Source organism: Rhinopithecus roxellana, chromosome 6, assembly GCF_007565055.1.
Source record: "Rhinopithecus roxellana isolate Shanxi Qingling chromosome 6, ASM756505v1, whole genome shotgun sequence".
Taxonomy (NCBI): domain Eukaryota; kingdom Metazoa; phylum Chordata; class Mammalia; order Primates; family Cercopithecidae; genus Rhinopithecus; species Rhinopithecus roxellana.
The window spans coordinates 30499733-30524859 of record NC_044554.1 but is presented as its reverse complement, the minus strand read 5'-3'; the positions used below and the strand labels follow the sequence as shown (position 1 = coordinate 30524859).

General features: G+C 43.4%; 1 protein-coding gene across 1 annotated transcript in view; it reads left to right on the top strand.

Moving 5' to 3' along the window:
• C6H7orf33 (chromosome 6 C7orf33 homolog) overlaps positions 1 to 25127 on the top strand; it is a 25746-nt gene extending 619 nt beyond the window's left edge. Inside the window, exons 2-3 of the mRNA XM_010369181.1 lie at positions 23009 to 23263; positions 24593 to 25127. Coding sequence (XP_010367483.1) covers positions 23009 to 23263; positions 24593 to 24667 — 330 coding nt within the window. The 3' untranslated portion in view covers positions 24668 to 25127. The remainder of the gene's footprint in view (positions 1 to 23008; positions 23264 to 24592) is intronic.

Below are 25127 nucleotides of genomic sequence, written 5' to 3'. Positions count from 1 at the left end.
GAATTCATTCACTCCATCCACGACTGTTTTTGACTCTCTAGTATGTGTTACGGACATTTAAGTAAAGAGAGACACAGCGATTAATTCACTGCCCCAAAGGAGGCCTGGAATCTTCTTAGGGAAAAGAATCCTTACAAAACACTCCATTGAGTATTCTTGTGTTTAGCCTGAGTCATGTTGACTTGAAAAATCGCAACGTAAAAACTGTTTATTTTCACACAGGATGGTAGAAGGAATAGGCTTGTTCTCAGACTATGTCTTGCCCTGGAGATGGGTGCACAGGAAGCCTCTATCTTGGTTGCCCTTTGGCATAAGCTTTGCACCTGTTCCCTTCTCCTTGCCTAGATTCTTGCCTCTTCTCTCGCTTTAAAGACCAGGACTTGTTGTTGTTGTTGTTGTTTTAGAGATAGTATCTTGCTCTGTCACCCAGGCTGGAGTGCAGCGTAATATCATAGCTTGCTGCAGCATAAACCTCCTGGCTTCAAGTGATCCTCCCAGAGCAGCCTCCCGAGTGGCTAGGACTACAGCCATGTGCCTTCACGTTTGGCTAATTTTTTTTATTTTTTGTAGAAATAGGGTCTTGTCATGTTGCCCAGGCTGGTCTCAAACTCCTGTCCTCAAATGATCCTCCCACTTCAGCCTCCTAAAGTACCACCATGCCCAGCAAGACCTGGATCTTTAACTCTTTGCCTGTCTTTGATCTTTGACAACTCCTGACGCCCAAGCCCCTGCCTCCCACTAGGCAGGCATTTTTGGTTAAAGTATGAGCTCCCACTTTGTATTTATCTCCAGCTTTGGGTGTTCAGTTTGATGGGGACCAGCCACAGGTGTCCCCACCTAGCTCTCCAGCCCTAATTTGTTTTCTCCCATGTTGCAGTTCCTGGCTTCTTCCCATTTGCCCACACCCTCATTGTGGCACAGTGCCCCAAACTGACACATGCCACAGGCTCAGAGTATCTTCTGGCTGGTCACTCAAGGGCAGACAGGATTTCGTGACCTTTCCCTGAGAACAGCTGCATGAACTGCAGGGTCAGCAAAGGGGTCGTGTCTGCCTGCTGCTAAGGTCAGCTGCGGACAGCTCAGGTCAGGGAAAGCCCATTTAGCATTAGAAGAGTAAAAAGAAGAAAATACCTCCTCAGCCAGGAGCACTTTGATGTGAACCAATACAATTAGTCTCTGAATGATGAATATAAATGATAATCAATGACGTAGATGTGCTTAAAAGAAGGTGAGAAAAGATTATCACTGCCTAAACGTTCCTTCTAAAGGACACCACAAGTGGATGAGTGGAGCATAAAGGGTAGATAGGATTTTTTTTTTTTTTTTTTTGAGATGGAGTCCAGCTCTGTTGCCCAGGCTGGAGTACAGTGGTGTGATCTCGGCTCACTGCAACCTCTGCCAACTGGGTTCAAGTGATTCTCCTGTCTCAGCCTCCCAAGTAGCTGGCATTACAGATGCACGCCACCATGGCCAGCTAATTTTTGTATTTTTAGTACAGACAGAGTTTCACCATGTTGGCCAGGCTGGTCTCAAACTCCTGATCTCAGGTGACCTGCCCGCCTCAACCTCCCAAAGTGCTGGGATTTCATGTGGGAGCCACTGTGCCCAGCCGGGTAGATATGATTTAAATCTTTTTTTTTTTTTTTTTTTGAGACGGAGTTTCGCTCTTGTAACCCAGGCTGAAGTGCAATGGCATGATCTCAGCTCACTACAATCTCCACCTCCTGAGTTCTAATGATTCTCCTGCCTCACCCTCCCAGGCAGCTGGGATTACAGGCACCCACCACCATGCTCTGGTAATTTGTGTTTTTTTAGTAGAGACAGGGTTTCATCATGTTTACCAGGCTGGTCTTTTTTTTTTTTTTTTTTTTTTGAGACGGAGTCTCGCTCTGTCGCCCAGGCTGGAGTGCAGTGGCCAGATCTCAGCTCACTGCAAGCTCCGCCTCCCAGGTTTACGCCATTCTCCTGCCTCAGCCTCCCGAGTAGCTGGGACTACAAGCGCCTGCCACCTCGCTCAGCTAGTTTTTTATATTTTTTAGTAGAGACGGGGTTTCACCGGGTTAGCCAGGATGGTCTCAATCTCCTGACCTCGTGATCCGCCCGTCTCGGCCTCCCAAAGTGCTGGGATTACAGGCTTGAGCCACCGCGCCCGGCCTAGGCTGGTCTTAAACTCCTGACCTCAAGTGATCTGCCCACCTCACCTCCCAAAGTACTGGGATTACAGGCATGAACCAACATGCCTGACTGATATGATTTAAATCTAATCAGAACACTGTAAGATACAGCAAAGTCTCAAAGTGGTTGTCTATGGATGGCACTATGGGTTACATATTATTTTTCCAGAGCTCAGAATGTTCTGAATTTCTTTATTTTTGTTATTTATTTATTTATTTTGAGATGGAATCTTGCTCTTGTTACCCAGGCTGGAGTGCAATGGCTCATCTTGGCTCACTGCAACCTCCGCCTCCCGGATTCAAGTGATTCTCCTGTCTTAACCTCCCAAGTAGCGGGAATTACAGGCACCTGCCACCACTCCCGGCTAATTTTTTGTCTTTTTAGTAGAGTCAGGGTTTCACCATGTTGGCCGGGCTGATCTCAAACTCCTGACCTCAAAAGATCTGCTTGCCTCGGCCTCCCAAAGTGCTGGGATTACAGGCGTGAGCCACCGCAACTGCCCTGAATTTCTTTAGAGAATCTATATTGCCTTCATAAAAACATGCTTTAAAGTTGTTTTTTATTTTAAATGTTAGTTTGAAGTTAAAATGCTTTTCCTCTGACTAGGTGTTGAATGCATTTAGGAAAGGCTGAGCATGAAACCTGGGTTGGGGGAAAGAGCCTGTTTAGAGGGGACTGTAAAAATGGAGACTCCCAGCTGGGATTGACAGGAGAGGGTCAGAGCGCAGAGAGATGCCTGCTGGAAAAGAAGTGACATGGTTGAATATTTGCCCTGCTCAGTGTCATGTTGGAATATGATCCCCAGGGTTGGACAGGGGGCCTGATGAGAGGTGATTGGATCATGGGGGTGGACTGGTCATGAATGGTTTAGCGCCATCCCCTTGGTGCTGTCCTGCCGATAGTAAGTGAGTTCTCATGAGATTGGGTTGTTTCAGTGTGTGGCATCTTCTCTTGCTTTCTTGCTCTCACTCTTGCTGTTTGATGTGCCTGCTCCTACTTTGCTTTCCGCCATGAGTGAAAGCTCCTGGAGGCCTCCCCAGAAGCCAGGCAGATGCCATGCTTCCTGTACAGCCTGCAGAACCATGAGTCAATTACACCTCTTTTCTTTTCTTTTCTTTTTTTTTTTTTTGAGGCAGTCTTCGCTCTGTCACCCAGGCTGGAGTGCAGTGGCACGATTCAGCTTGCTGCAAGCTCCGCCTCCTGGGTTCATGCCATTCTCCTGCCTCAGCCTCTCAAGTAGCTGGGACTACAGGTGCCCGCCACCACGCCAGGCTAATTTTTTGTATTTTTTAGTAGAGATGGGGTTTCACCATGTTAGCCAAGATGGTCTCAATCTCCTGACCTCGTGATCTGCCCGCCTCGGCTTCCCAAAGCGCTGGGATTACAGGCGTGAGCCACCATGCCCGGCCAACCTCTTTTCTTTATAAATTACCCAGCCTTAGGTATTTACAGCAATGCAAAGAACAGCCTAATGCAAGAAGTAAGAGGAAAGATAATACCAACTTACCAGTAAGGGTACTAAGATGACACCCGAGTAAAATGCAGAACAGTTATCATTTCATTTGCTTGGCAGAAGGAGGGTGACAGTTTGTAGGGAGATATAATCTGACCGAATGGTTTAGGGAAATGTGAAACCAAATGGTTTGGGGAAAATATGATGAAATTCAATATATTTGAATTTGGGAATATGTTCAATATATTTCAGTCCAATATATCCTTACAGAGTGAGGTTTGGCATGGTACCACTGTGGATCATTTGTCTTCTATTCAAAAGAAGGACAATGTCTGTGTTAATGTTATGGTTCAGGAACCCAGCAGCAAGTGCAGCTTGCAGCCTGCACTCCCAGCCACTCCTGCTTACATGAGATAACAGTGAGCCACAAGACAGCATCCCCATCTGAGCATGCTTGGTCCTGGGAATCATTAGGGACTCTTAAGCAGAAAGCCCTGACCACCTAAGAGTGAGCACCAACTTTTCACTTAATAGTTTCTGAATATTCACCAGGTCAGGTTTTCTTTTGTTTGTTTGTTTATTTGTTTTGTATTTTTTGAGACAGGCTGGGGTGCAGTGGCACATTCATGTCTCACTGCACCTTGACCTCCTGGGTTCAAGCGATCGATCCTCCTGCTTCAGCCTCCTGAGTAGCTGAGACTGCAGGTGCACACCACCAAGCCCAGCTAATTGTCTCATATATATATATATACATATATATATGTATTATTTTATATATATGAAATATATATATTATATATTTAGAGACAGGGTCTTGCTGTGTTGCCTAGGCTGGTCTCAAACTCCTGGACTTGGGCAATCCTCCTGCCTTGGCCTCCCAAAGTGCTGGGATTACAGGCATGAGCCACTGTGCCCGGCCTGCTTGCTTCTTTTAACCTAAGCTATCCCTATTTTACCTTGACCTTAAAGCTGATTGGACTTCATTTTATGAGAGGATGCTGTGGCTTACCCAGGTCGTAACCATTAAATTTATCACATTAACCAATGTTTAATCATGATCACAGATTACTGAGAATACTGGCAAGAAAATTAGTAACTACAAAATTACGACAGGTTGTGTGCAATTAAAATTTTTTTCAAATAGATTTTAGGTTAACATTAAACATTCCAGTTATAATCTCTATTCTGCAGTTGATGCAGAGTTTGAGTTTAAAAAAAGAACTGTCTTCACAGAAACGTGGACTTAAAAATATTTTTTATATAATAAACTTTATATTTTTAGAGCTATTTTAGGTTCACAGTAAAACTGAGCAGAAAATAGAGATTTCTGATACCTCTTGCCCTCAGACATGCACAACCTCTCTCCCTATCAACCTCCCCCACCAGAGTAGTAGATTTTTTACAACTGATGAAACAACATTGACATATTATCACCCGAAGTCCATAGTTTAGATTACAGTGGGTTTGGACACATACATAAGGTCATGCATCTTCCGTTACAGTCTCATTCACTGCTGTATTAGTCTGTTCTCACACTGCTGATACCCGAGACTGGGCAATTTACAAAAGAAAGAAGTTTAATTGGACTTACAGTTCCACATGGCTAGGGAAGCCTCATAATCATGGCAGAAGGCAAGGAGGAGCAAGTCACGTCTTATATGGATGGCAGCAGGCAAATGAGAAAGTTGCAAAAGCAGAAACCCCTGATAAAACCCCCAGATCTCGTGAGACTAACTCACTAGCATGAGAACAGTATGGGGAAACCGACCCCATGATTCAATTATCTCCCACCGGGCTCCTCCCACAACACTTGGGGATTATGGTAGTATAATTCAATTTGAGATTTGGGTGGGGACACAACCAAACCATGTCAACTGCCCTAAAAATCCTCTGTGTTCCATCTGTTCCTCCCTCCCTCCTTTCCCACTCCCTTCCTCCCCCACTCTACTCCTTGGCAACCACTGATCTTTTTTTTTTTTTTTTTTTGAGGTGGAGTCTCGCTCTGTCACCCAGGCTGGAGTGCAGTGACGCGATCTCGGCTCACTGCAAGCTCCGCCTCCCGGGCTCACGCCATTCTCCTGCCTCAGCCCCCTGAATAGCTGAGACTATAGGCGCCCGCCACCATGCCTGGCTAATTTTTTGTATTTTTAAGAGAGACAGGGTTTCACCACATTAGACATGGTCTTGATCTCCTGACCTCGTGATCTGCCTGCCTTGGCCTCCCAAAGTGCTGGGATTACAGGCCTGAGCCACTGCGCCCGGCTGGGAACCACTGATCTTTTTACTGTCTCCATAGTTTTGTCCTTTCCAGAATGTCATATAGTTGGAATCCTACAATCTGTGGCCTTTTCAGATTGGCCTCTTTCACTTGGCAATACACACTTAAGCTTCCTTCAGGCCTTTCCATGACTTGATAGCCCATGTCCTTTTAGTGCTGAATAATATTCCATTGTCTGGGTGTACCACAGTTTATTTTTTCATTTACCTACTGGAGGACATCTTGGATGCTTCCAAGTTTGAGCCAATTATGAATACAACAGCTACCAACATCTGTGTGGATATTTTGTGTGGACCCAAGTTTTTAACTCATTTGGATACATATATATACACACACACATATATGCATATAATACATACATATATGTATATATGTAACCAAAAATTATAATTAAAATATTTTCAAAATGTATTTAAATATTTTTATTTATTTTTTTGAGATGGAGTTTCACTCTGTCACCCAGGCTAGAGGGCAATGGCATGATCTCGGCTCACTGCAACCTATGACTCCCAGGTTCAAGTAATTCTCCTGCTCCAGCCTCCCGAGTAGCTGGGATTACAGGCACCTGCCACCATGCCTGGCTAGTTTTTGTATTTTTAATAGTGATGGGGTTTTACCATAATGGCCAGGCTGGTCTCAAACTCCTGACCTCAGGTGATCCACCCACCTTGGCCTCCCAAAGTGCTGGGATTACAGGTGTGAGCCACTGCACCCGGCCCAAAAATATTTTTTAGACAAAAGTCATCAAATAACATAACAAGATCTTCATGCTACTATCCGGCATACTAGCCTCGTCCTTCCCAATCTCCCTTCCCAAAAAGTAACCATTATTCTGAATTCATTGTGTGCCATTCCCTTCCCTTGCATTTCTTATACTCTACTTATATATGCATTCTTAAACAACACAGTGTATTTTTGCGTGTTTTCAGCTTTGTATTGTACACGGATTATTTTGCAATCTGCCTTCCTCCTCTCCTGCCCCCACCCTTTATATGAGGCTTATGAAACGCATCCGTATTGAAATGTTCAGTTCCCTCAATTTCGTTGCTGATTTGTGTGCCATTCTATAAACATCCCACAGTCTGGTTTTCTGTTCCTTTGTTGATGGACACTTAGCTTGCTCCCAGATTGTTGCCACAATTGCCAACAATTAGATTATAAACAATACTAACAGAAACATCCTGGTACATGACAACTCTGGCACTTAAGCAAAACTTTCCCTGGGACAGTGCTACTCAAAATATGGTCTGAGAACTGTTTGTTTCTAGTAAATCAATGCCCTGCTTCCTTAATCAAGAAAATCTTACTATGAAACAAACATCAGCTAAACTTGATGTTGTGTTGCATAATAAAGTTAATTTACAACATTCTGGTGCAAGTTCTTCTTATAGCAGAACTGGCACTCTGCAAATAAGTGAGCCTATTTTCTCTCTCTCTCTCTCTGTGTATATATATATATACACATATACACACATACATACATATATACACACACACAGATATATATATATATGTATACACAGAGAGAGAGAGAAAATATAGGTTCACTTATTATAGAGATATAGGTGCATTTTATATATATAGAGAGAGAGAGAGAGAATATATCCAGGAATGAAATTATTTATTTATTTATTTATTTAATTTTTAAATTTTTTTTTTTGAGACAGTGTCTTGCTCTTGTTGCCCAAGCTGGAGTGCAATGGCATGATCTTGGCTCACTGCAGCCTCTGTCTCCGAGGTTCAAGTGATTCTCTTGCCTCAGCCTCCCAATTAGCTGGGATTACAGGCACCCACCACCATGCCCGGCTAATTTTTGTATTTTTAGTAGAGATGGGTTTCACCGTATTGGCCAGGCTGGTCTCGAACTCCTGACCTCAAGTGATCTACCCACCTAGGCCTCCCAAAGTGCTGGGATTACAGGTGTGAGCCACCACCCCCGGCCAGGAATGAAATTATTGAGCCAGATGCAGAATGATCTACTTTCTAAATTGTGGCAAACTGCTCCCACAGCTTAGTACCTAATATCATAGTGTTAATTCCTGTAAATCTGAAATCTTAAACGGGTCTACCTCAAACATTATAGGGCCTGAGACAAGAACACAAATGAAACCCCTGAGCAATATGTCTAAATATTAAAAAGTTTGAAGTCAGGTGAATAAACTGTTAAACATCTTCTATCCTCCTACCTTGACAAAAATGCTTTTATAACAACCTGGAAGGCCAGGTTCAAATTTAGAATTCTCACCATGTTGGCCAGGCTGGTCTTGAACTCCTGATCTCCAGTGATCTGCCCATCTTGGCCTCCAAAACTGCTGAGAGGCCAAATTTAGAGGGTTTTTTTGTTTTTTGTTTTTTGTTTTTTTTTGAGACAGAGTCTCTCTCTATCGTCCAGATTGGAGTGCAATGGCTCAGTCTCGGCCCACTGCAACCTCCACTTCCCGGGTTCAAGCAATTCTCCTGCCTCCAGCCTCTCAAGTAGCTGGAATTACAGGTGTGCACCACCACACCCTGCTAATTTTTGTATTTTTAGTAGAGACAGGGTTTCACCATGTTGGTCAGGCTGGTCTTGAATTCCTGACCTCGTGATCCACCCGCCTTGGCCTCCCAAAGTGCTGGGATTACAGATGTGAGCCACCGCCCTCAGCCTAGAATTCTCAGATTTCTTAAAGTCCACCCTGGAATGTGGGTGGCTGTGGAGAGCTGGCCCTTGACCTGCAGCACGACTCTTCCCATCTCCAGCTCTGCCCTGCACCTCAGGGATCTCCTGTGTGTGTCTATAGACACGCAGCTTACGCGTCCAAACTCCATCTACACTCCCATGAACAGCCACCCCTCGGCCACTTTGGGAGGACAGGCTGCGTGCAGGAAAGAGCCTCCTCGATCCCTGGAAATGAACTCAGAGCTGCTTAGAGAACTTCACAGCCCCTGCCCCACAGTTTTGTGGTAGGATAACAGGCTCCAGTGGGCATATCCTCTTGTCTCTGGGTACCTTTGGCCATTTGGGGATGGGTAGAATCAGAGGAGGGTCAGAGTTGAGCCTCTAAAATAGGCCCAGAGCTGGGCGCAGTGGCTCACGCCTGTAATCCCAGCAATTTGGGAGGCCAAGGTGGGCAGATAACGTGAGATCAGGAGTTCGAGACCAGCCTGGCCAACATGGTGAAACCCTATCTCTACTAAAAATACAAAAAATTTGCTAGCCATGGTGGCAGGTGCCTGTAATTGCAGCTACTTGGGAGGCTGAGGCAAGAGAATCACTTGAACCACGGAGGCAGAGGTTGCAGAGAGCCGAGATCATGCTATTGTACTGCAGCCTGGGCGACAGAGCAAAACTCAGTCTCAAAAAACAAAAATAAAAAATGAAATGAAATAAATTAAGCCCAGAGTAGGGGCCCCTCTTGCCAGGATATAAGGGCAATACTGGGAATTTATTACTGTCAATGAGGTTTTCAAATTCTCAGTGTTTTGTTGTTCTTAGTACTCATTAAGATAAAAATCTGTTAAGCACCTATATTCATTTCCCCATTTCAATTTTTTATTTTGCCTATATTCATCTTTTTGTGTGTGTTTTCTTGATCTGTTTTGCCAGGGTTCTATCTTATTAATCTTTCAAAGGACCAGGTTTTGGCTTGATTCGTCTTTATTTTTCTGCTTTCTCCATTTTATTGACTTCTTTAAGATCATTCTTTGAGTTCATTTGATTTAACCTTTCTTGTTGCCTAATTTATTTTGAGTGAACAGTTTTTCTCTAAATACTGTTTTGGTGACTTCCCACCAATTTTAAAAGAAAGTGTTTTCATTATTGCTTAGTTCTACATATTTTGTATTTTTATGATTTTTAAATCCTTTTAAAATTTATGATTCTTTAGTAGCATGTTATTTATTTTCCAAATAGGTGAGCTTTTTACTTTTTTTTTTTTTTTTTTTTTGAGACAGAGTCTCACTCTGTTGCCCAGGCTAAAGTGCAGTGGCACAATCTCGGCTCACTGCAGCCTCCACCTCCCGGGCTCAAGCCATACTCCCACCTCAGCCTCCCAAGTAGCTGAGACTTCAGGCATGCACCACCACACCCATCTAAATTTTTGTATTTTTTGTAGAGACAGGGTCTCACCATGTTTCTCATGCTGGTCTCGAACTCCTGGTCTCAAGCAATTCGCCTGCCTCGGCCTCCCAAAGTGCTGGGATTACAGGCATGAGCCACCTCAGATAGGCCTTTTTAAACAACCCACTTGTTATTTGTTATTAGTTTTTAATTTTATTGCAACATGGTTAGAGAACATATTTTTTGTTTGTTTTTTGTGGGGTTTTTGTTTTGTTTTGTTTTAGAAACAGGGTCTTGCTCTATTGCCCAGGCTAGAGTGCAGTGTTGCAATCATAGCTCACTATCGTCTTGAACTCCTGGGCTCAAGTAATCCTCCCACCTCAGTCTCCTGAGTAGCTGCGACTCCAGGCACACACTCCCATGCTCAGCTGACTTTTTTATTTTTTGTAGAGACAGGGTCTCATTATGTTACCCAAACTGGTCTCAAACTCCTGTCCTCAAGCGATCCTCCTGCCCAGCCCGCCAAAGCACTGGGATTACAGACGTGAGTCACAGCACCCGGCCCAAATTGAGTTTATCTCTAGAATGCTAGAGTGGTTTAGCATTGAAAAATGTGTATGAATCTCTCTTTGTCAGTTTATCTGACTGAGATTAAAATTATATGATTTTTCTCAGTTTTTACAGAAAAAGCTTCATAAAATTCAGTATTCATTCGCCATTAAATTCTTTTTTTAAAATGTGAAAATAAGATAAAGGGCATCTACAGCAACCATTATATTTAATACTAAAATGTTGAAGGCATTATCTCTAAGATTGATAATAATAAGTTAAGGGTGGGTCGCGGTGGCTCAGACCTGTAAACCTAGCCACTCTGGGAGGCCAACCCAGGTGGATCACTTGACATCAGGAGTTTGAGACCAGCCTAGCCAACATAGTGAAACCCCATCTCTACTAAAAATACAAAAACTAGCCAGGCGTGGTGGTGCATCTCTGTAATCCCAGCTACTCGGGAGGCTGAAACATGAGAACTGCTTGAACCCAGGAGGTAGAGGTTACAGTGAGCCAAGATCATGCCACTGCACTTCAGTCTAGGCAACAGAATAAGACTTCATCTCAAAAAATAAAAAATAAAAGTCAAGGATTCCTGCTATCAACATTTCTATTCACAATTGTACCAAAATTCCTGGTCAGGGCAGTAAGGCAAGAGAAAGAAACAAGAGTTTTAGGAATTGGAAAAAAAAAACAAAACTGCCTTTATTCACTGCTGATGTAATTGTCTGCCTAAAAATTCCCAAAATAATCTAAAGATAAACTGTTGTATTAATTTTAACATTTATCAAGGCTGTTGGATACAAAATAAGTATGTGAACTCAATTACATGTCTCTCTACCAGCCACAGTTAGAAAAGTAATATATTTCTAAAAGAGCCATCCTTTGTAGATTCCTATAGGATAATGGCTACTTCTTAAGTCTGAAATTCTCCATTTATTCTCCAAAAGGCATAAAGATCAACAAGAAAAGCAAATGAAACTATCCAAAAAGGCATGTCCACATCATCACAAAGAGAACACTACAAATGTCAATTTACATGCAAGAGAGGAAATAAAGATACAACACCAGCAGACCCAACCCCAGAGCCCACACTGAAGCAGAGTCAGATGAGAACACACAGAAATGAGAAGAGGGAAGTCAGGTTCCTAGTGGTGGCAGAACACAGATAAAACATCACACCCAGAATGAAAGGGTCTTGCTCAGGGTGGGGGAAGTTTCAGAAGAGCTCTGAGATCGGGCTGATCTGGCTACTAAAGAATCAAAAGGAGGCCAGGCTCAGTGGCTCATGCCTGTAATCCCAGCACTTTGGGAGGCCAGGAGTTCGAGACCAGCCTGGCCAATATGGTGAAACCCCATCCCCACTAAAAATACAAAAATTGGCCAAAAATCGCTTGAACCTGGGAGGCAGAGGCTGCAATAAGCTGAGATCATGCCACTGTACTCTAGCCTGGGCAACAGAGTGAGACTCTATCTCAAAAAAAAAAAAAAAAAAAAAGAAGAAGAATCAAAAGGAAGAAAGGTACTGGAGAGTGTGCAGGATTCAGGAGGCAGCATTAGGAAGGCACCACTTTGAGTGAGAATTTGGAAGAGGAGGCATCTGTTGGAGTGAAAAGAGAAAGTCAAGCAGTGGAAATTATGGATCCCACAGGAAAAAAGAAGTCATAAAACTGGAAATACGCTGACCTTCTCAGGCACCAGAAAATAAGTCATTTGTTAAAGAACCTGTACTTCACTGTACCAACAGGAGAGAGCATTCTTAAACTAAGAAACCTCATCAGTCATTCAAATCCCTCACTCACTCCATAGACACAGGTGTTCATGGCTGATCAAGAAAAATTCAAGACACTTTACAGAACTACCATTTGATGGTAGTTATTGGCAGAAGAAAAGAAGTCACTATGTGAAAAAGATACTTGTACACACACGTTTATAACAGCACAATTCCCAGTTGCATAAATATGGAACCAAACCAAATGCCCATCAATGATTTGATAAAGAAATTGTGATATATGTATCCCATGGAATACTAATCAGCCATAAAAAGGAATGAAATAATGACATTCACAACAACCTGGATGGAATTAGGGACCATTATTCCTTTTCTTCTTCTTCTCCTTCTCCTTCTCCTTCTCCTTCTCCTTCTTCTTCTTTTTTTGAGATTGAGCCTCGCTCTGTTGCCCAGACTGGAGTGGGCGCAATCTCAGCTCACTACAACATCCGCCTCCCGGTTTAAGCAATTCTCCTGCCTCAGCCTCCCAAGTAGCTGGAATTATAGGCGCCTGCCAGCACACCCAGCTAATTTTTGTATTTTTAGTAGAGATGGGTTTCACCACGTTGGCCAGGCTGGTCTCCAACTGCTGACCTCAAGTGATCCACCCACCTCGGCCTCCCACAGTGCTGGGATTACAGGCATGAGCCACCACGCCTGGCCTAAGGATCATTATTCTAAGTGAAGTAACTCAGGAATGGAAAAACCAAACAGCATATGTTCTCACTTATAAGTGGGAGCTAAACTATGAGGGTGCAAAGGCATAATGATACAATGGACTTTGGGGACTCAGGGGAAAGGGTGGGAGGGGGGTGAGGAATATAAGACTACACATTGGGTACAGTGTACCCTGCTCAGGTGATGGGTGCACCAAAATATCAGAAATCACCACTAAAGAACTTATTCATGTAACCAACACTGCCTGTTCCCCAAAAACCTATTGAAATTTTAAAAATAATTCCAAGACACTTTAAAATGAACAGAAGAAGGCAGGCAACCACCATAAGAAGTTACTACAAGAAGAAAACAGGAAGAATCCAAATTTTTCCACCAATACAAATATTTCCAAAATAAGGCAGAGAAAAACTATATAGCACATTCTTCAACATGAATTAAATATAATTAAACTAGCAGCAATGTATACACACACATACAAAAAAAAGTACCATGAATTAAAAACCTCCTAACAGAGACTGAGCACAGTAGCTCACGCCTGTACTCTCAGCTCTTTGGGAGGCCCAGTTGGGTGGATCACCTGAGGTCAGGAGTTCAACACCAGCCTGGCCAACAAGTTGAAACTCCATTTCTACTAAAAATACAAAAATTAGCCAGGCATGGTGGCACACACCTGTAGTCACAGCTACTTGTGGGGCCTGAAGCAGGAGAATTGCTCGAACCCAGGAGGTCAAGGCTGCAGTGAGCCAAGATGGCACCACTGTGCTCCAGCCTGGGTGACAAAGTGAGACCCTGTCTCAAAAACAAACAAACAAACAAACAAAAACTCCTAATAGAAACAGACAAAAAGGAGATGTAAAACAATTTATTTAGATCAGAAAAGAAAGCGAAAGAAAAGACAAAATCATCTCAGGAATTAAGACCAAATTACAAGGTGTTCAGAGGAGAATAGTGGAATAAAAGCATCCAAGACAGTGAGCAATAGTGAGCTACCTAGCTGTGCCCATCATTAAGCCATGGATGTCTCAGCTCCAACTCCTCCCTTCTATGCTCAGCTTTGTGATGTCAGGGCAGCTACAACTGAGTTTTGCTTTGCCAGCTGGACCCAGGTTGGCCTTTGGCAATAAAGGGAGCAAAAGGGAGACTGCAAGGCTAGAGGAGAAGGAAAGGCTGAGTTTCCTCCTGTCTGTTCACTGTGAGGATCACCCTAGCAATGCTTCTTCACCCTGGCAGCAGCACTTCGTTTCTGCAGAAGCATTTGAATGTAGTTTGTAGTTTGCAGTTTTTCCAGCACTTGCAGACCCGACCTCATACTGCCCATCTCACATTCACCAGAACCAGTGCAGAGCTCCCACCTTGAAGGTCTGAGTTTGAGCTCCAGGTGCCCCACCTCTAAGTTCCTACTTGTTCCCCTTTCTTATTGTTTCTTTAACCCTGGGAGTGGAAGCAGCAGTTGCGACCTCTATGAGACCTTAGAGTTCTCTTTTTATCCTGTTATAACTTTATAATGAACACATTTTTACCTAGTTAACACTTTTTATATTAAGTTCTTACTGTTCAAATAACTTGTGTGTATGCTGTTTCTTGGCCAGATCCTGACTACACTGGTGAACTAACAGAAAAGTAATTTCTTGAAATGATCCTGGGTAGTTTATAGGATGAACAGAATGGCCTGAGAGTGAGGCTTAAACAGATGGAAGCCCAGCCATGTTCCTGCTGCAGGAATCACCTGGGCAAGACACGCTGCTAATGCCTCTCACATTGCTGCACCCACTGTCACCACCACAAATCCCAACATGCAGAAGATTATGAACAGACAGGTAAGGCTCACTCTGCAGATAGGTAGGGACAGGACAGTAAAGAAATTCAGAGGCAAGTTTTTAGACAGTTTCACTTTTCTTAGATTCATCTCTCCAAAAAATATTTATCAAGTACCTTCTATGTGCTAGGCATCAGAAGGGAACAAAAATAAATGACCTGGATCTTGTCTTAAAATCTAGACCACTGTTTCTCAACATTAGAATTTAATAAAATCTGGGATACCGTTAAAAAATACCTCATCTCTGGAGATGCTGGACCATGGCAGCTGTTGTGGAGCCTACAACATATACTTTTTAACAAGCATCTCAGGTGATTCTGAAGTTGGTAGCCCACAGACCACTTTGAGACACATTGATATTACAAACAAAAAAAATTATGCAGCAGGCACAAAATCATGTGTAGGGGAAGAAAAATAATTGTTTCCTCAATCCTCATAGGTCTTTTTAAAAAACAAAAAACAAACAAAAAAACAAACAGCAACAACAACAAAAAACGGAGTCTTGCTCCATTGCCCAGGCTGGAATATAGTGGCATGATCTCAGCTCACTGCATCACTGCAACCTCCACCTCCCAGGTTCAAGTGATTCTCCTGCCTCAGCCTCCCAAGGAGCTGGGATTACAGGCACCCACCACCATGCCGGCTAATTTTTATATTTTTAGTAGAGACGGGATATCATCATGTTGGCCGGGCTGGTCTCGAACTCCTGACCTCAGGTGATCCATCTGCCTTGGCCTCCCAAAGTGCTGGGATGACAGGCGTGAGCCACTACGTCTGGCCACTTCATAAGGTTCTTAGTTGGAATAGACCCCATTAAAAAAAAAAGAAAGGAAGAAAAAAAAAAGATTAACAAGAGAAAAACAAGTTTATTTACATGTATATTTCACATCTACATGGCAGACACCCAGGGAAGGAGTAGTTCTCAAAGAAGTAGCTTTGAATTCCAGCTTGTATAGCATCTTCAACAAAGAATAGTGATTTTTAGAGAAGTGACAGGACAAAGGAAAAGGACTTTGGGTCTCTAGAGGGGGCTTCTCAGCAGGGAAGCAAGTAGATAAAGTAGATAAAGGCGAGTTGGTAATGCATGTTCAGGTAGATTCCTCTGGCTCCAACTCCTGGCAGATAATGGTCTAAAACTGTCTTCAGTGGTTAACCTTCGTTCTCCCTGGTAACAGACAGGGGCAGGATGCCTTTTATCTTTGTAAATCTCTGTCCTGCATTTAAGCAAATGGAGGGCAGCGAGCTTTTCTGCATCTGTTTCTTCTTAATTGTCTTCAGCCCAACAATCCTCCTTCTTTTGGAGTGGCATATTCTGGACTCCCACACATGTCTGGAAGCAATGGTCAATTTCAATCTAGAATGTAGATTTATTGATTAAAAAGAGACAAGGAAGAATTACTTGGGAGGTCAGTTTTATGCAACTACAGGACTTCAGAAAACGAACAGATCCTTCCTACTTGATTTTAGGCAATAAATGCTTCTTATCTGATTGATCAGAAGACCACAGCCTTTAGAAAAATATGACTCGAAAAATCTTTTTCTTTGAGTTTTTTTGACCAACCTTGAAAAAAAGTCCTGCAGGATATTTTCAGTTAGGAACCACCAATAAATGTATTTTTTGTCTGTTACCACAAATATGTTTATTTGTGGTAACGGGTTTAAATATGTTTCTTTAATGTTAAATATGTTTCTTTAATCGTACCCAGGTGAGCCTGACATTTAACTCTCTTTCGTATTGCTATATTCTTTCTTCCTCTTAATACATTTTTCAGGCCGGGCGCGGTGGCTCAAGCCTGTAATCCCAGCACTTTGGGAGGCCGAGACGGGTGGATCACGAGGTCAGGAGATCGAGACCCTCCTGGCTAACACGGTGAAACCCCGTCTCTACTAAAAATACAAAAAACTAGCCGGGCGAGGTGGCGGGCGCCTGTAGTCCCAGCTACTCGGAGGCTGAGGCGGGAGAATGGCGGGAACCCGGGAGGCGGAGCTTGCAGTGAGCTGAGATCCGGCCACTGCACTCCAGCCTGGGCGACACAGCGAGACTCCGTCTCAAAAAAAAAAAAAAAAAAAAAAATACATTTTTCTTCCTTCTTTCCTGGCTCCAAACCCCTAGTTTTCTCCCTTTCCTAATTGATTTTTTTTCAATTCTTCAGCCACAGGCGCCCAATAAAATGGTCTTCAATCCCTGCCTTTACTTCCAGCGTATTACCTCACTCCCTCTCAAACGCCAATTACAGGGCTTTGTCCATTCCTGCTTAAAGAAATAGATGGAGGAAAATGAGATCCTTCTACCCAGAAAGACAAGTACTTGGAAATCGCTAATTAGGTCACCAGAAATTCTGCCAATAATGAGCCCCGGGCTGTGGCGGTGGCTCATGCCTGTAATCCCAGCACTATTGGGAGGCCGAGGCGGGCGGATCATGAGGTCAAGATGTCAAGACCATCCTGGCCAACAGGGTGAAACCTCGTCTCCACTAAAAATACAAAAATATTAGCTAGGCATGGTGGTGCGTGCCTGTGGTCCCAGCTACTCAGGAAGCTGAGGCAGGAGAATCGCTTGAACCCGGGAGACGGAGGTTGCAGTGAGCTGAGATCACGCCACTGCACTCCAGCCCGGGCGACACAGTGAGACTCCATCTCAAAATAATAATAATAATAATAATAATAATAAGCCCACTCCCCTTGCCTGCCGAAGTGACTCCAGTAATCACTCGACATGGACTTTACTTAAGAGCTGGTTTGACATAAATTGCTTAAATTGCGGTGGCTCAGTGGCTCACGCCTGTAATCCCAGCATTTTGGGAGGCCAAGGCAGGCAGATACCTGAGGTCCAGAGTTCGAGACCAGCCTGGCCAACATGGAGAAATCCCCATCTCTACTAAAAATACAATAATTAGCCAGGCGTGGTGGTGCGTCCCTGTAGTCCCAGCTACTCGGGGAAGCTGAGGCAGGAGAATCGCTTGAACACCTGGGAGGTGGACATTGCAGTGAGCCACGATCGCACCTCTACACTCCAGCCTGGGTGACAGGGCAAGACTCCGTCTCAGGAAATAAACAAATTGCAAGGAAAGGCCAAACAAATCTCACTGTGAATGTGGCTTGTCCATTTGCTGTATAAACAGCCCTATTGCCTCCCTAGTGTGAAGCATCAGGTCCTGCTAAGAGTGCTGGGTGGAAAGGCCTCTTTGGGAAACATGGCTTTGTTTTGGCAAATATTGTTGCTGATCTACCCTGGGATCAGAGCTTAAGGCCCATTCTTACCTTGAGGAAGCAAAGGGGTTTTCATGTATGTGGAATAGAAAATACCTTTCACATTTTACAGACACTATTCTGAAAAAAAAAATCAGGCCCAATGTAAGGGACATGAGGCAGCACATCAACAAGATTCTAGAATAAATACAGTGCTAACTCCCGTCCCCCAGAGTACTAGCTGCTAGTAAAATGAGATATAATGTTTCAGGCTTGACAGGGTCTCTGTTACAAACCATTCTTACATTCCTGGGCACAGAGCTAGTCTAAACATTCATAGAACTCTTCAATTATGTATTGGCTTTTATATCAGCAGAGTTGAAGAGGAAAACAATGGCAGGGTGTCTGGGCCTCCTTTCAGATACGGAGTAACAGAAACCCCAACTCAAAGGTCTTTCCAAAAAGGAAATATATTTATTCATAAAAAGAGAATTTCAGAGATAAAGCAGACTTTAGGTTACCCTCAATGATGTTAGCAACATCCTAGATTTTCAAATCCCAGCCCACAATCTATATTTGACATCTTCATCTTGAAATTGGCTCTCCTCCTAGGTGTCAAGTGGCTGCCAATAACAACTGGACTTTCTCTCTAAGGAGGAAGGAAGGACTTCCTTGGAAATCACAAGCAAATCTCTCCTCGGGGCTCTGCAGCCACAACTTGGTCACATTTCCGTTTCCAAACCAATTTTTGACAAAAGGGAACATATTATCCTTAAATTATTTCAGCCTAGGATAAGCTTTCCCTCTGATACTTGGCCACTTAGTGGAGGGTTGAGGCTTGAAACAAGTCAGGGCTATGTTAGAGGAAGAAGGAGAAATGCTGAGTGTCCCCCACCAACAGTGTCCCCCACCTGGAGGGAGAGGCTTTGCCGAGTAGTAACCTGAAATAGCTAAGTCAAAACTGGAAATACATCTGAGGACCCTTCCAACTAGCAGATTCCAAGAAGATTTAATAATGCCTGATCCCAAATCCACTCTTTCATCAATCTGAGCTGAGGCACTGTGTAACATCAGGAAACTGTGCAGGTTCTGCAAGTGGTACAAGGATAAATAAAAATGGTTCCGTCTGGACTTTATTGCACAGTGAGAGTCATATGGGGTATCTGTAAATAACAATAAAAGGTAGAATCACTTTGTGGGAAGTTTGATCCACAAGTAAGACTTCTGTGATGGTTAAGTCTGTCAACTTGATTGGTTTGAAGGATGCAAAGTATTGATCCTGGCCGTGTAGGTGACGGTGTTGCCAAAGGAGATTAACATTTGAGTCCGTAGCCTGGGGAAGGCAGACCTACCCTTAATTTGGATGGGCACCATCTAATCAGCTGCCAGCACAGCTTGAATATAGAGCAGGCAGAAAAACGTGAAAAGACTAGACTGGCCTAGCCTCCCAGCCTACAGCTTTCTCCTGTGCTCGATGCTTCCTGCCCTTGGACATCCGACTCCGAGTTCTTCAGTTTTGGGACTCGGACTGGCTCTCCTTGCTCCTCAGCTTCCAGACAGCCTATTGTGGAGCCTTGTGAGCACGTGAGTTATTACTTAATAAACTCCCCTTCATATAATATTATATACATATCCTATGAGTTCTGGTGCTCTGGGGAACCCTGACTAATACAACTTCTGAGGAGGGAAATCACTTCTGAGTAAATTTTGAGGAATGGCAGCAAGAAGAAGGTGGCTTCTGAGCTGAGCCTTGTGAGAGATCACATTTTACATAGTATGAGGGACAAGTATTTCTGGGTAAAGGGACAGCAATGGGGCGGGGCTAGTTAAAAAACAAGATGAGGGAATTACCTTCAGTGTAAATTGCTCCCCCACCAAAAGGACAAACTGTCTGACTCACCACCTAGTGACTTCACTGGATGTTCTCCTTCTGCTCCACGATCCACCCCTCATTCTACTCCACCTTGTTCTGTGGCCCCAGAGGCTGGCCTTGTGGACTGTATCAACTAGGCCACCTTTTTCCTGGTGTGATTTGGGTTCGGCTAAGATGGCATGGGCAGGAGATGACAGAGTGAGAAGAAAGAGAGTTGGAGTTATGATTCCTCCAGGGTCCTCCTTGCCAGATTATAGGTGGACAGTAGCCATATTCCTCTAGCAAAAGCCATGGCTTTCTCCAAACAGCCCTTCCCTGTAACTAGTGACATGGGAGTTGGGCAGGGAAGTGCTGGGTAGAGAAGGGCCAGGTCCCTGGTGAGGGCTCCACCCTCAAGCCTGTGCCACACACCTAAGTGAGAACAGGCACTCCTGTTTTCATGCCCGAATGTTGCATTTGCCAAGACCACTCGGGCCAATCAAGCCCCCCATCCTGTACCCATATAAACCCGAGACCTTAGTGGGTATGCACACAAGCAGCTGAATGTCGAGACCAGCAGACCAGTGATAGCAGAACGATGCAACAGAGGAAAAAAAGAGGGACGTCTGGATGCCGAGGGAAGGTCGGCCAGGGTGGTTAGAGAAGGGTCCAGCTGCTGGGCAGCCCGACTCCAGGGAAAGATTATTTCCCTCACCCCTCCACCTTCTGGCTCCCCATCCATCTCGCTGAACATCGCCTCCACTACTCAATAAAAACTTGCACTCATCATTGGAGCCCATGTGTGATCCGATTCTTCTGAGACACTGGGCCAGAGCTCAGGATACAGAGGCTGTCACACTGGCCCTCTGCTCTAGTAATAAGGCAGAGGGTCCATTGAGCTGATTGGCACACAAGCCATCTGCAGATGGCAAATCCGAAAGAGCTTGGATTACACGTGCCCGCCTGGGAGTTGCAGACACCCACCCCTAGACACTGCTATGGGGCCGAGAGCCCAAAGCATTCATCCCGTCCTCTGTACCTGCCAGTCTTCATGCTCCCCCTAGGGGTTTGAGCTGTAGGGCAACCAAGCAGGTGAGCCACACCCTTGTTCCATGTGCTGCAGGGGGAATCAGGGAACTCTCCCACTTCACTAGCTTTCAGTACCTGCTCCCTCCCTGTTCACCACACTGGGATAGCAACCTTGAAGCATTGCCAGCCCTAGGGGCTTCATCGTAATGCCTGGTTTCCTTGCACTATCAATGCCTCTATAGAAAAGGCCCTTGATTAAGTTCTCCCCAGTCAGCCCATCTGAATATTCCACCTGCTTCTGGCCTGGACCATGACTGACAGAGATCTTTGTAGTCAACTGAAGTTAGCCAGTATTTTTTTTTTTTTAATTTCCATTTCTGTTTTCTTATTTCTTGCTTCTAAGTATCTTATTTCCTCATCTTCTAAGTGTGGCATTAATAATGAACTTCCCATCAGATCTATAAGTTGAAACTCTTTCATCTCTATCTTGAAGAGCTAGATATTTCTTTCAAAATGTTGGAACTATACAAATGACAAAAGAAAAAATAGATAAATTGGACTTCATCAAAATTAAAATATTTTATGCTACAAAATGTATCATCGAGAAAGTGTAAAGCAACCTGCAGAATGGGAGAAAATATTTGCAAATCATATCTGATAAGGGACTTATATCCAAAATATAGAATTCTTACAACTCAATAAATAACACAATGTTTTTAATGGGCAAAGAATATGAATAGATATGTCTCCAGAAAAGATTACAAATAGCCAGTGCGTACATGAAGAGATACTCAACATCATTAGCCATTTGAGATATGCAAATCAAAGCCAGAATTAAAACCACTTCATCCCCACTAGGATGGCTATAACTAAAAAGGCAAGTAATAACAAGTGCTGGCTGGCAAGGATATGGAGAAATTGACACCCTCATCCATTGCCAGTGGAAATACAGGATGATGCCAGCCACTTTGACACTTCCTCAAAATATTAAACAGTTACTAGATATTTTCCCTTTTACTTTTAGTTGGCACATAATATTTATGTGATACAGAATGATATTTCCATACATGTATACAATGTATAATGATCAAATCATGGTAATCAGCATATTATCACCAAAAATATTTATCATTTCTTTGTGCCATAAACATTCAAAACCCTCTCTTCTAATTTGTTGAGAGAATATACAATAAATTACAGTTAACCGTCTTCACCCTACGGTGCTGCAGAACACCAGAACTCATATCTCCTATCTAGCTGTCATTTCGTATCCATTAACCAACCTCTCCCCATAGTCTCCTCCTCACCACTCTTCCCAGGCCCTACGACTCAGTGTTCTGCTCTCTATTTCCAGGGGCTCAAATTTTCTTTTTAGCTTCCACGTATAAGGGGAACATGTGATACTTATCTTTCTGCACCTGATTGATTTCACTTAACGTAATGACCCAGCAATTCTACTTCTAGGTATATACTCAAGAAAGTGAAAATAGGTGTCCACACAAAAGCTCTGTACACAAATATATTCATAGCAGCATTATTCATATTACTCAAAAAATGGAAACAACCCAAATGTCCACCAAATGATGAATAGATAAATAATTCGTGGTCTACCCAGATGATGAACTATTACTGGGCAATTAAAAGGAATAAGGTTCTGATTCATGCTACAACATAGTCAGACCTTGAAAACATCATGCTGAGTGAAAGAATTCAATCACAAAATACTACATGTATGATTCTATTTATATGAAATGTAGAACGAAGATTAGTGGTTGCCTGGGGAAACTTAGGGAGAAATGGGGAGTGACCGCTAGTGGGTACAGGATTTCTCTGGGGGATGATGACAAAGTTCTAAAATTGACGGTGGTGATGGGTGCACATTTCCTTGAATATACTGAAAACCACTGTAAACCCTGAATTAGTGTATTACATGTGAATGATAGCTCAATAAAGCTAATAAAAATTAAAATGATGTGTTTTAAAATTTTGGAACCAACTAATTCTAAAAGCAAATGTTGCCAAAATTTTCAAAATATCTTTGTCTATAATCTTTAGGCTATTTCATGTGTCTGACAGCTACTTAGTAGCCTCAAAATAAATGTGAGAACAAATTAGTAGCTTATTGATCACCATCTTTCCACCTTTTAATCCACTTTGTTTGTTTGTTTGTTTTTTCCAGAAGCCAACCCCACACCAAAACATGAACAGGGGAATGGAATTTATTGCTCCTGTGTCAGCTCCCACCAAATCCGGTGCCCTGTGGCATTTTCTTTCTCCAGGCCCCACGGATGCCCAGAGATCAGTTAGAATCAGGCCAGGCATCAGGATGGGCTTGTCCTCAGATCCAGTTGTCAGCACCTTGTCTTCCAATTACCTAGCTCTGCTAACTCTCTCTTACAAGCCTGGGAGGAGAGTGACAAGTTCATACCTAAATGTAAGCTCTGAAGGGTCTTAGCACCCCCAAGTTTAAGGAAACCCATGAGATGCTCTGACACTTCCATGAAAATGAAGACTTGGAGGGATTGTTACATTCTTTTTTTTTGAGACGGAGTCTTGCTCTGTCGCCCAGGCTGGAGTGCAGTGGTGCGATCTCGGCTCACTGCAAGCTCCACCTCCCAGGTTCATGCCATTCTCCTGCCTCAGCCTCCCAAGTAGCTGGGACTACAGGTGCCCGCCACCACGCCCGGCTATTTTTTTGTATTTTTAGTAGAGACGGGGTTTCACCGTGTTAGCCAGGATGGTCTCGATCTCCTGACCTCGTGATCTGCCCACCTCAGCCTCCCAAAGTGCTAGGATTACAGGCATAAGCCACTGTGCCCGGCCAGATTGTTGCATTCTTGCATGCCTGGATGTTTCATATTCTCTGAATATCCAGCATGAAACTGACCTGTTCCCATGCTTTTTTGCCAAAGTGGTTTATGTTAGGATAAAAGAAAACACCCCTTACCAAGATGCTCTGAAAGCACCTTCTCCGTTATATTAATGATAACTAATGTTATTAAGAGAACATAAGGCAACTTTAACAAAATAAGAGCTCAGTAAAGGGAATCCTGCATGGAAATTGTTCATGCAAATGCCATTTCGGAGCTGGCATTGTACTTGCAGACGGCGTCTCTACGGGAAGCTATGACTTCAGTCCTACGTGACCCCGTATAACCACTCAGCACATAAAGTTCCATGAAATCGGTGCCTCAAACCACAGTATCTCTAAAGGAACTCCTAACTTAAAAAGCAATCCATCAATAGTAAGGATTTTTAAACTTTAGCCTAAAAATTTTAAATACTGTTAGTAGTAATAAAGCAATGAGATTTCTCTAAAATTATTGTTTCCTGTATCACTTTAAATCTTTGACATAAATGAAAACTTGCATGGAAAATGCTTCAGTTCTAAGTAAATCAAATAGGTTGAGCATTAATAAACAGGAAGTGAAGTAGGTGCAATTGATTTTGTTGGAAACTGGTGGGAACTGGTAGAGACAGTGATTTTTTAAAATACTTTTTAAAATTTCTATCTATTTATTTATTTTGAGACCAGGTTATGAGACTGGCTAATTTTTGTATTTTGGTGTTTTGCCATGTTGCCCAGGCTGGTCTCAAACTCCTGGGCTCAAGCGATCCACCCACCTTGGCCTCTCGAAGTGCTGGGATTACAGGCATGAGCCACCATGCCAGGCTGAGACAGTGTTTTAAACTGTGCTATTGATGTTCTAGGGAAAAGGTAAATCAGCCTGAGATAACAGAAGTCCTTGTAGTCCACATGTAGGTACGTGGGCATGAAGTAAGAAAGCTCCAGAATTCTGCTGAGGCCACAAGGATTTCCAGAACTGGCAGTAGTTAAGAATTTTGCAGAATTGAAGAGTCACACCTCTAAATTTGTATAGATTGTGAAATCTCTTCTTGCAAGAAAAAAAGAGAAATAGCGGGAGTTATGGAAATAACAGTTGATAAAAACTTGGTAGTCTGAAGCCTGAACTTTGAACACTGGCAGACAGGCTGAGAATTCTCTTTGATCGTGAGCCCAAGTTCCAAGTGCACCTGCAGGAATCTGTGTAGCATTTGTGCACTGGTGTGGCGCCCAGGAGAGGACCACGGAGTGACAAGCCACCAGGCTCTAAAGGGAGAGGACGATCCCCAGAGGACCTGGATAGAGATGTTTTCATGACCATTGCCTGCTGTGTGCTCCCGGTGACAAGACTCTAGAATTTACACCTGAAACACACAGTCATTTACGATGTTATTTGTAATATCTGGTATGTCTAAGTAAAACATGCATTCAGTAAAACTTGCCATGCAACTTA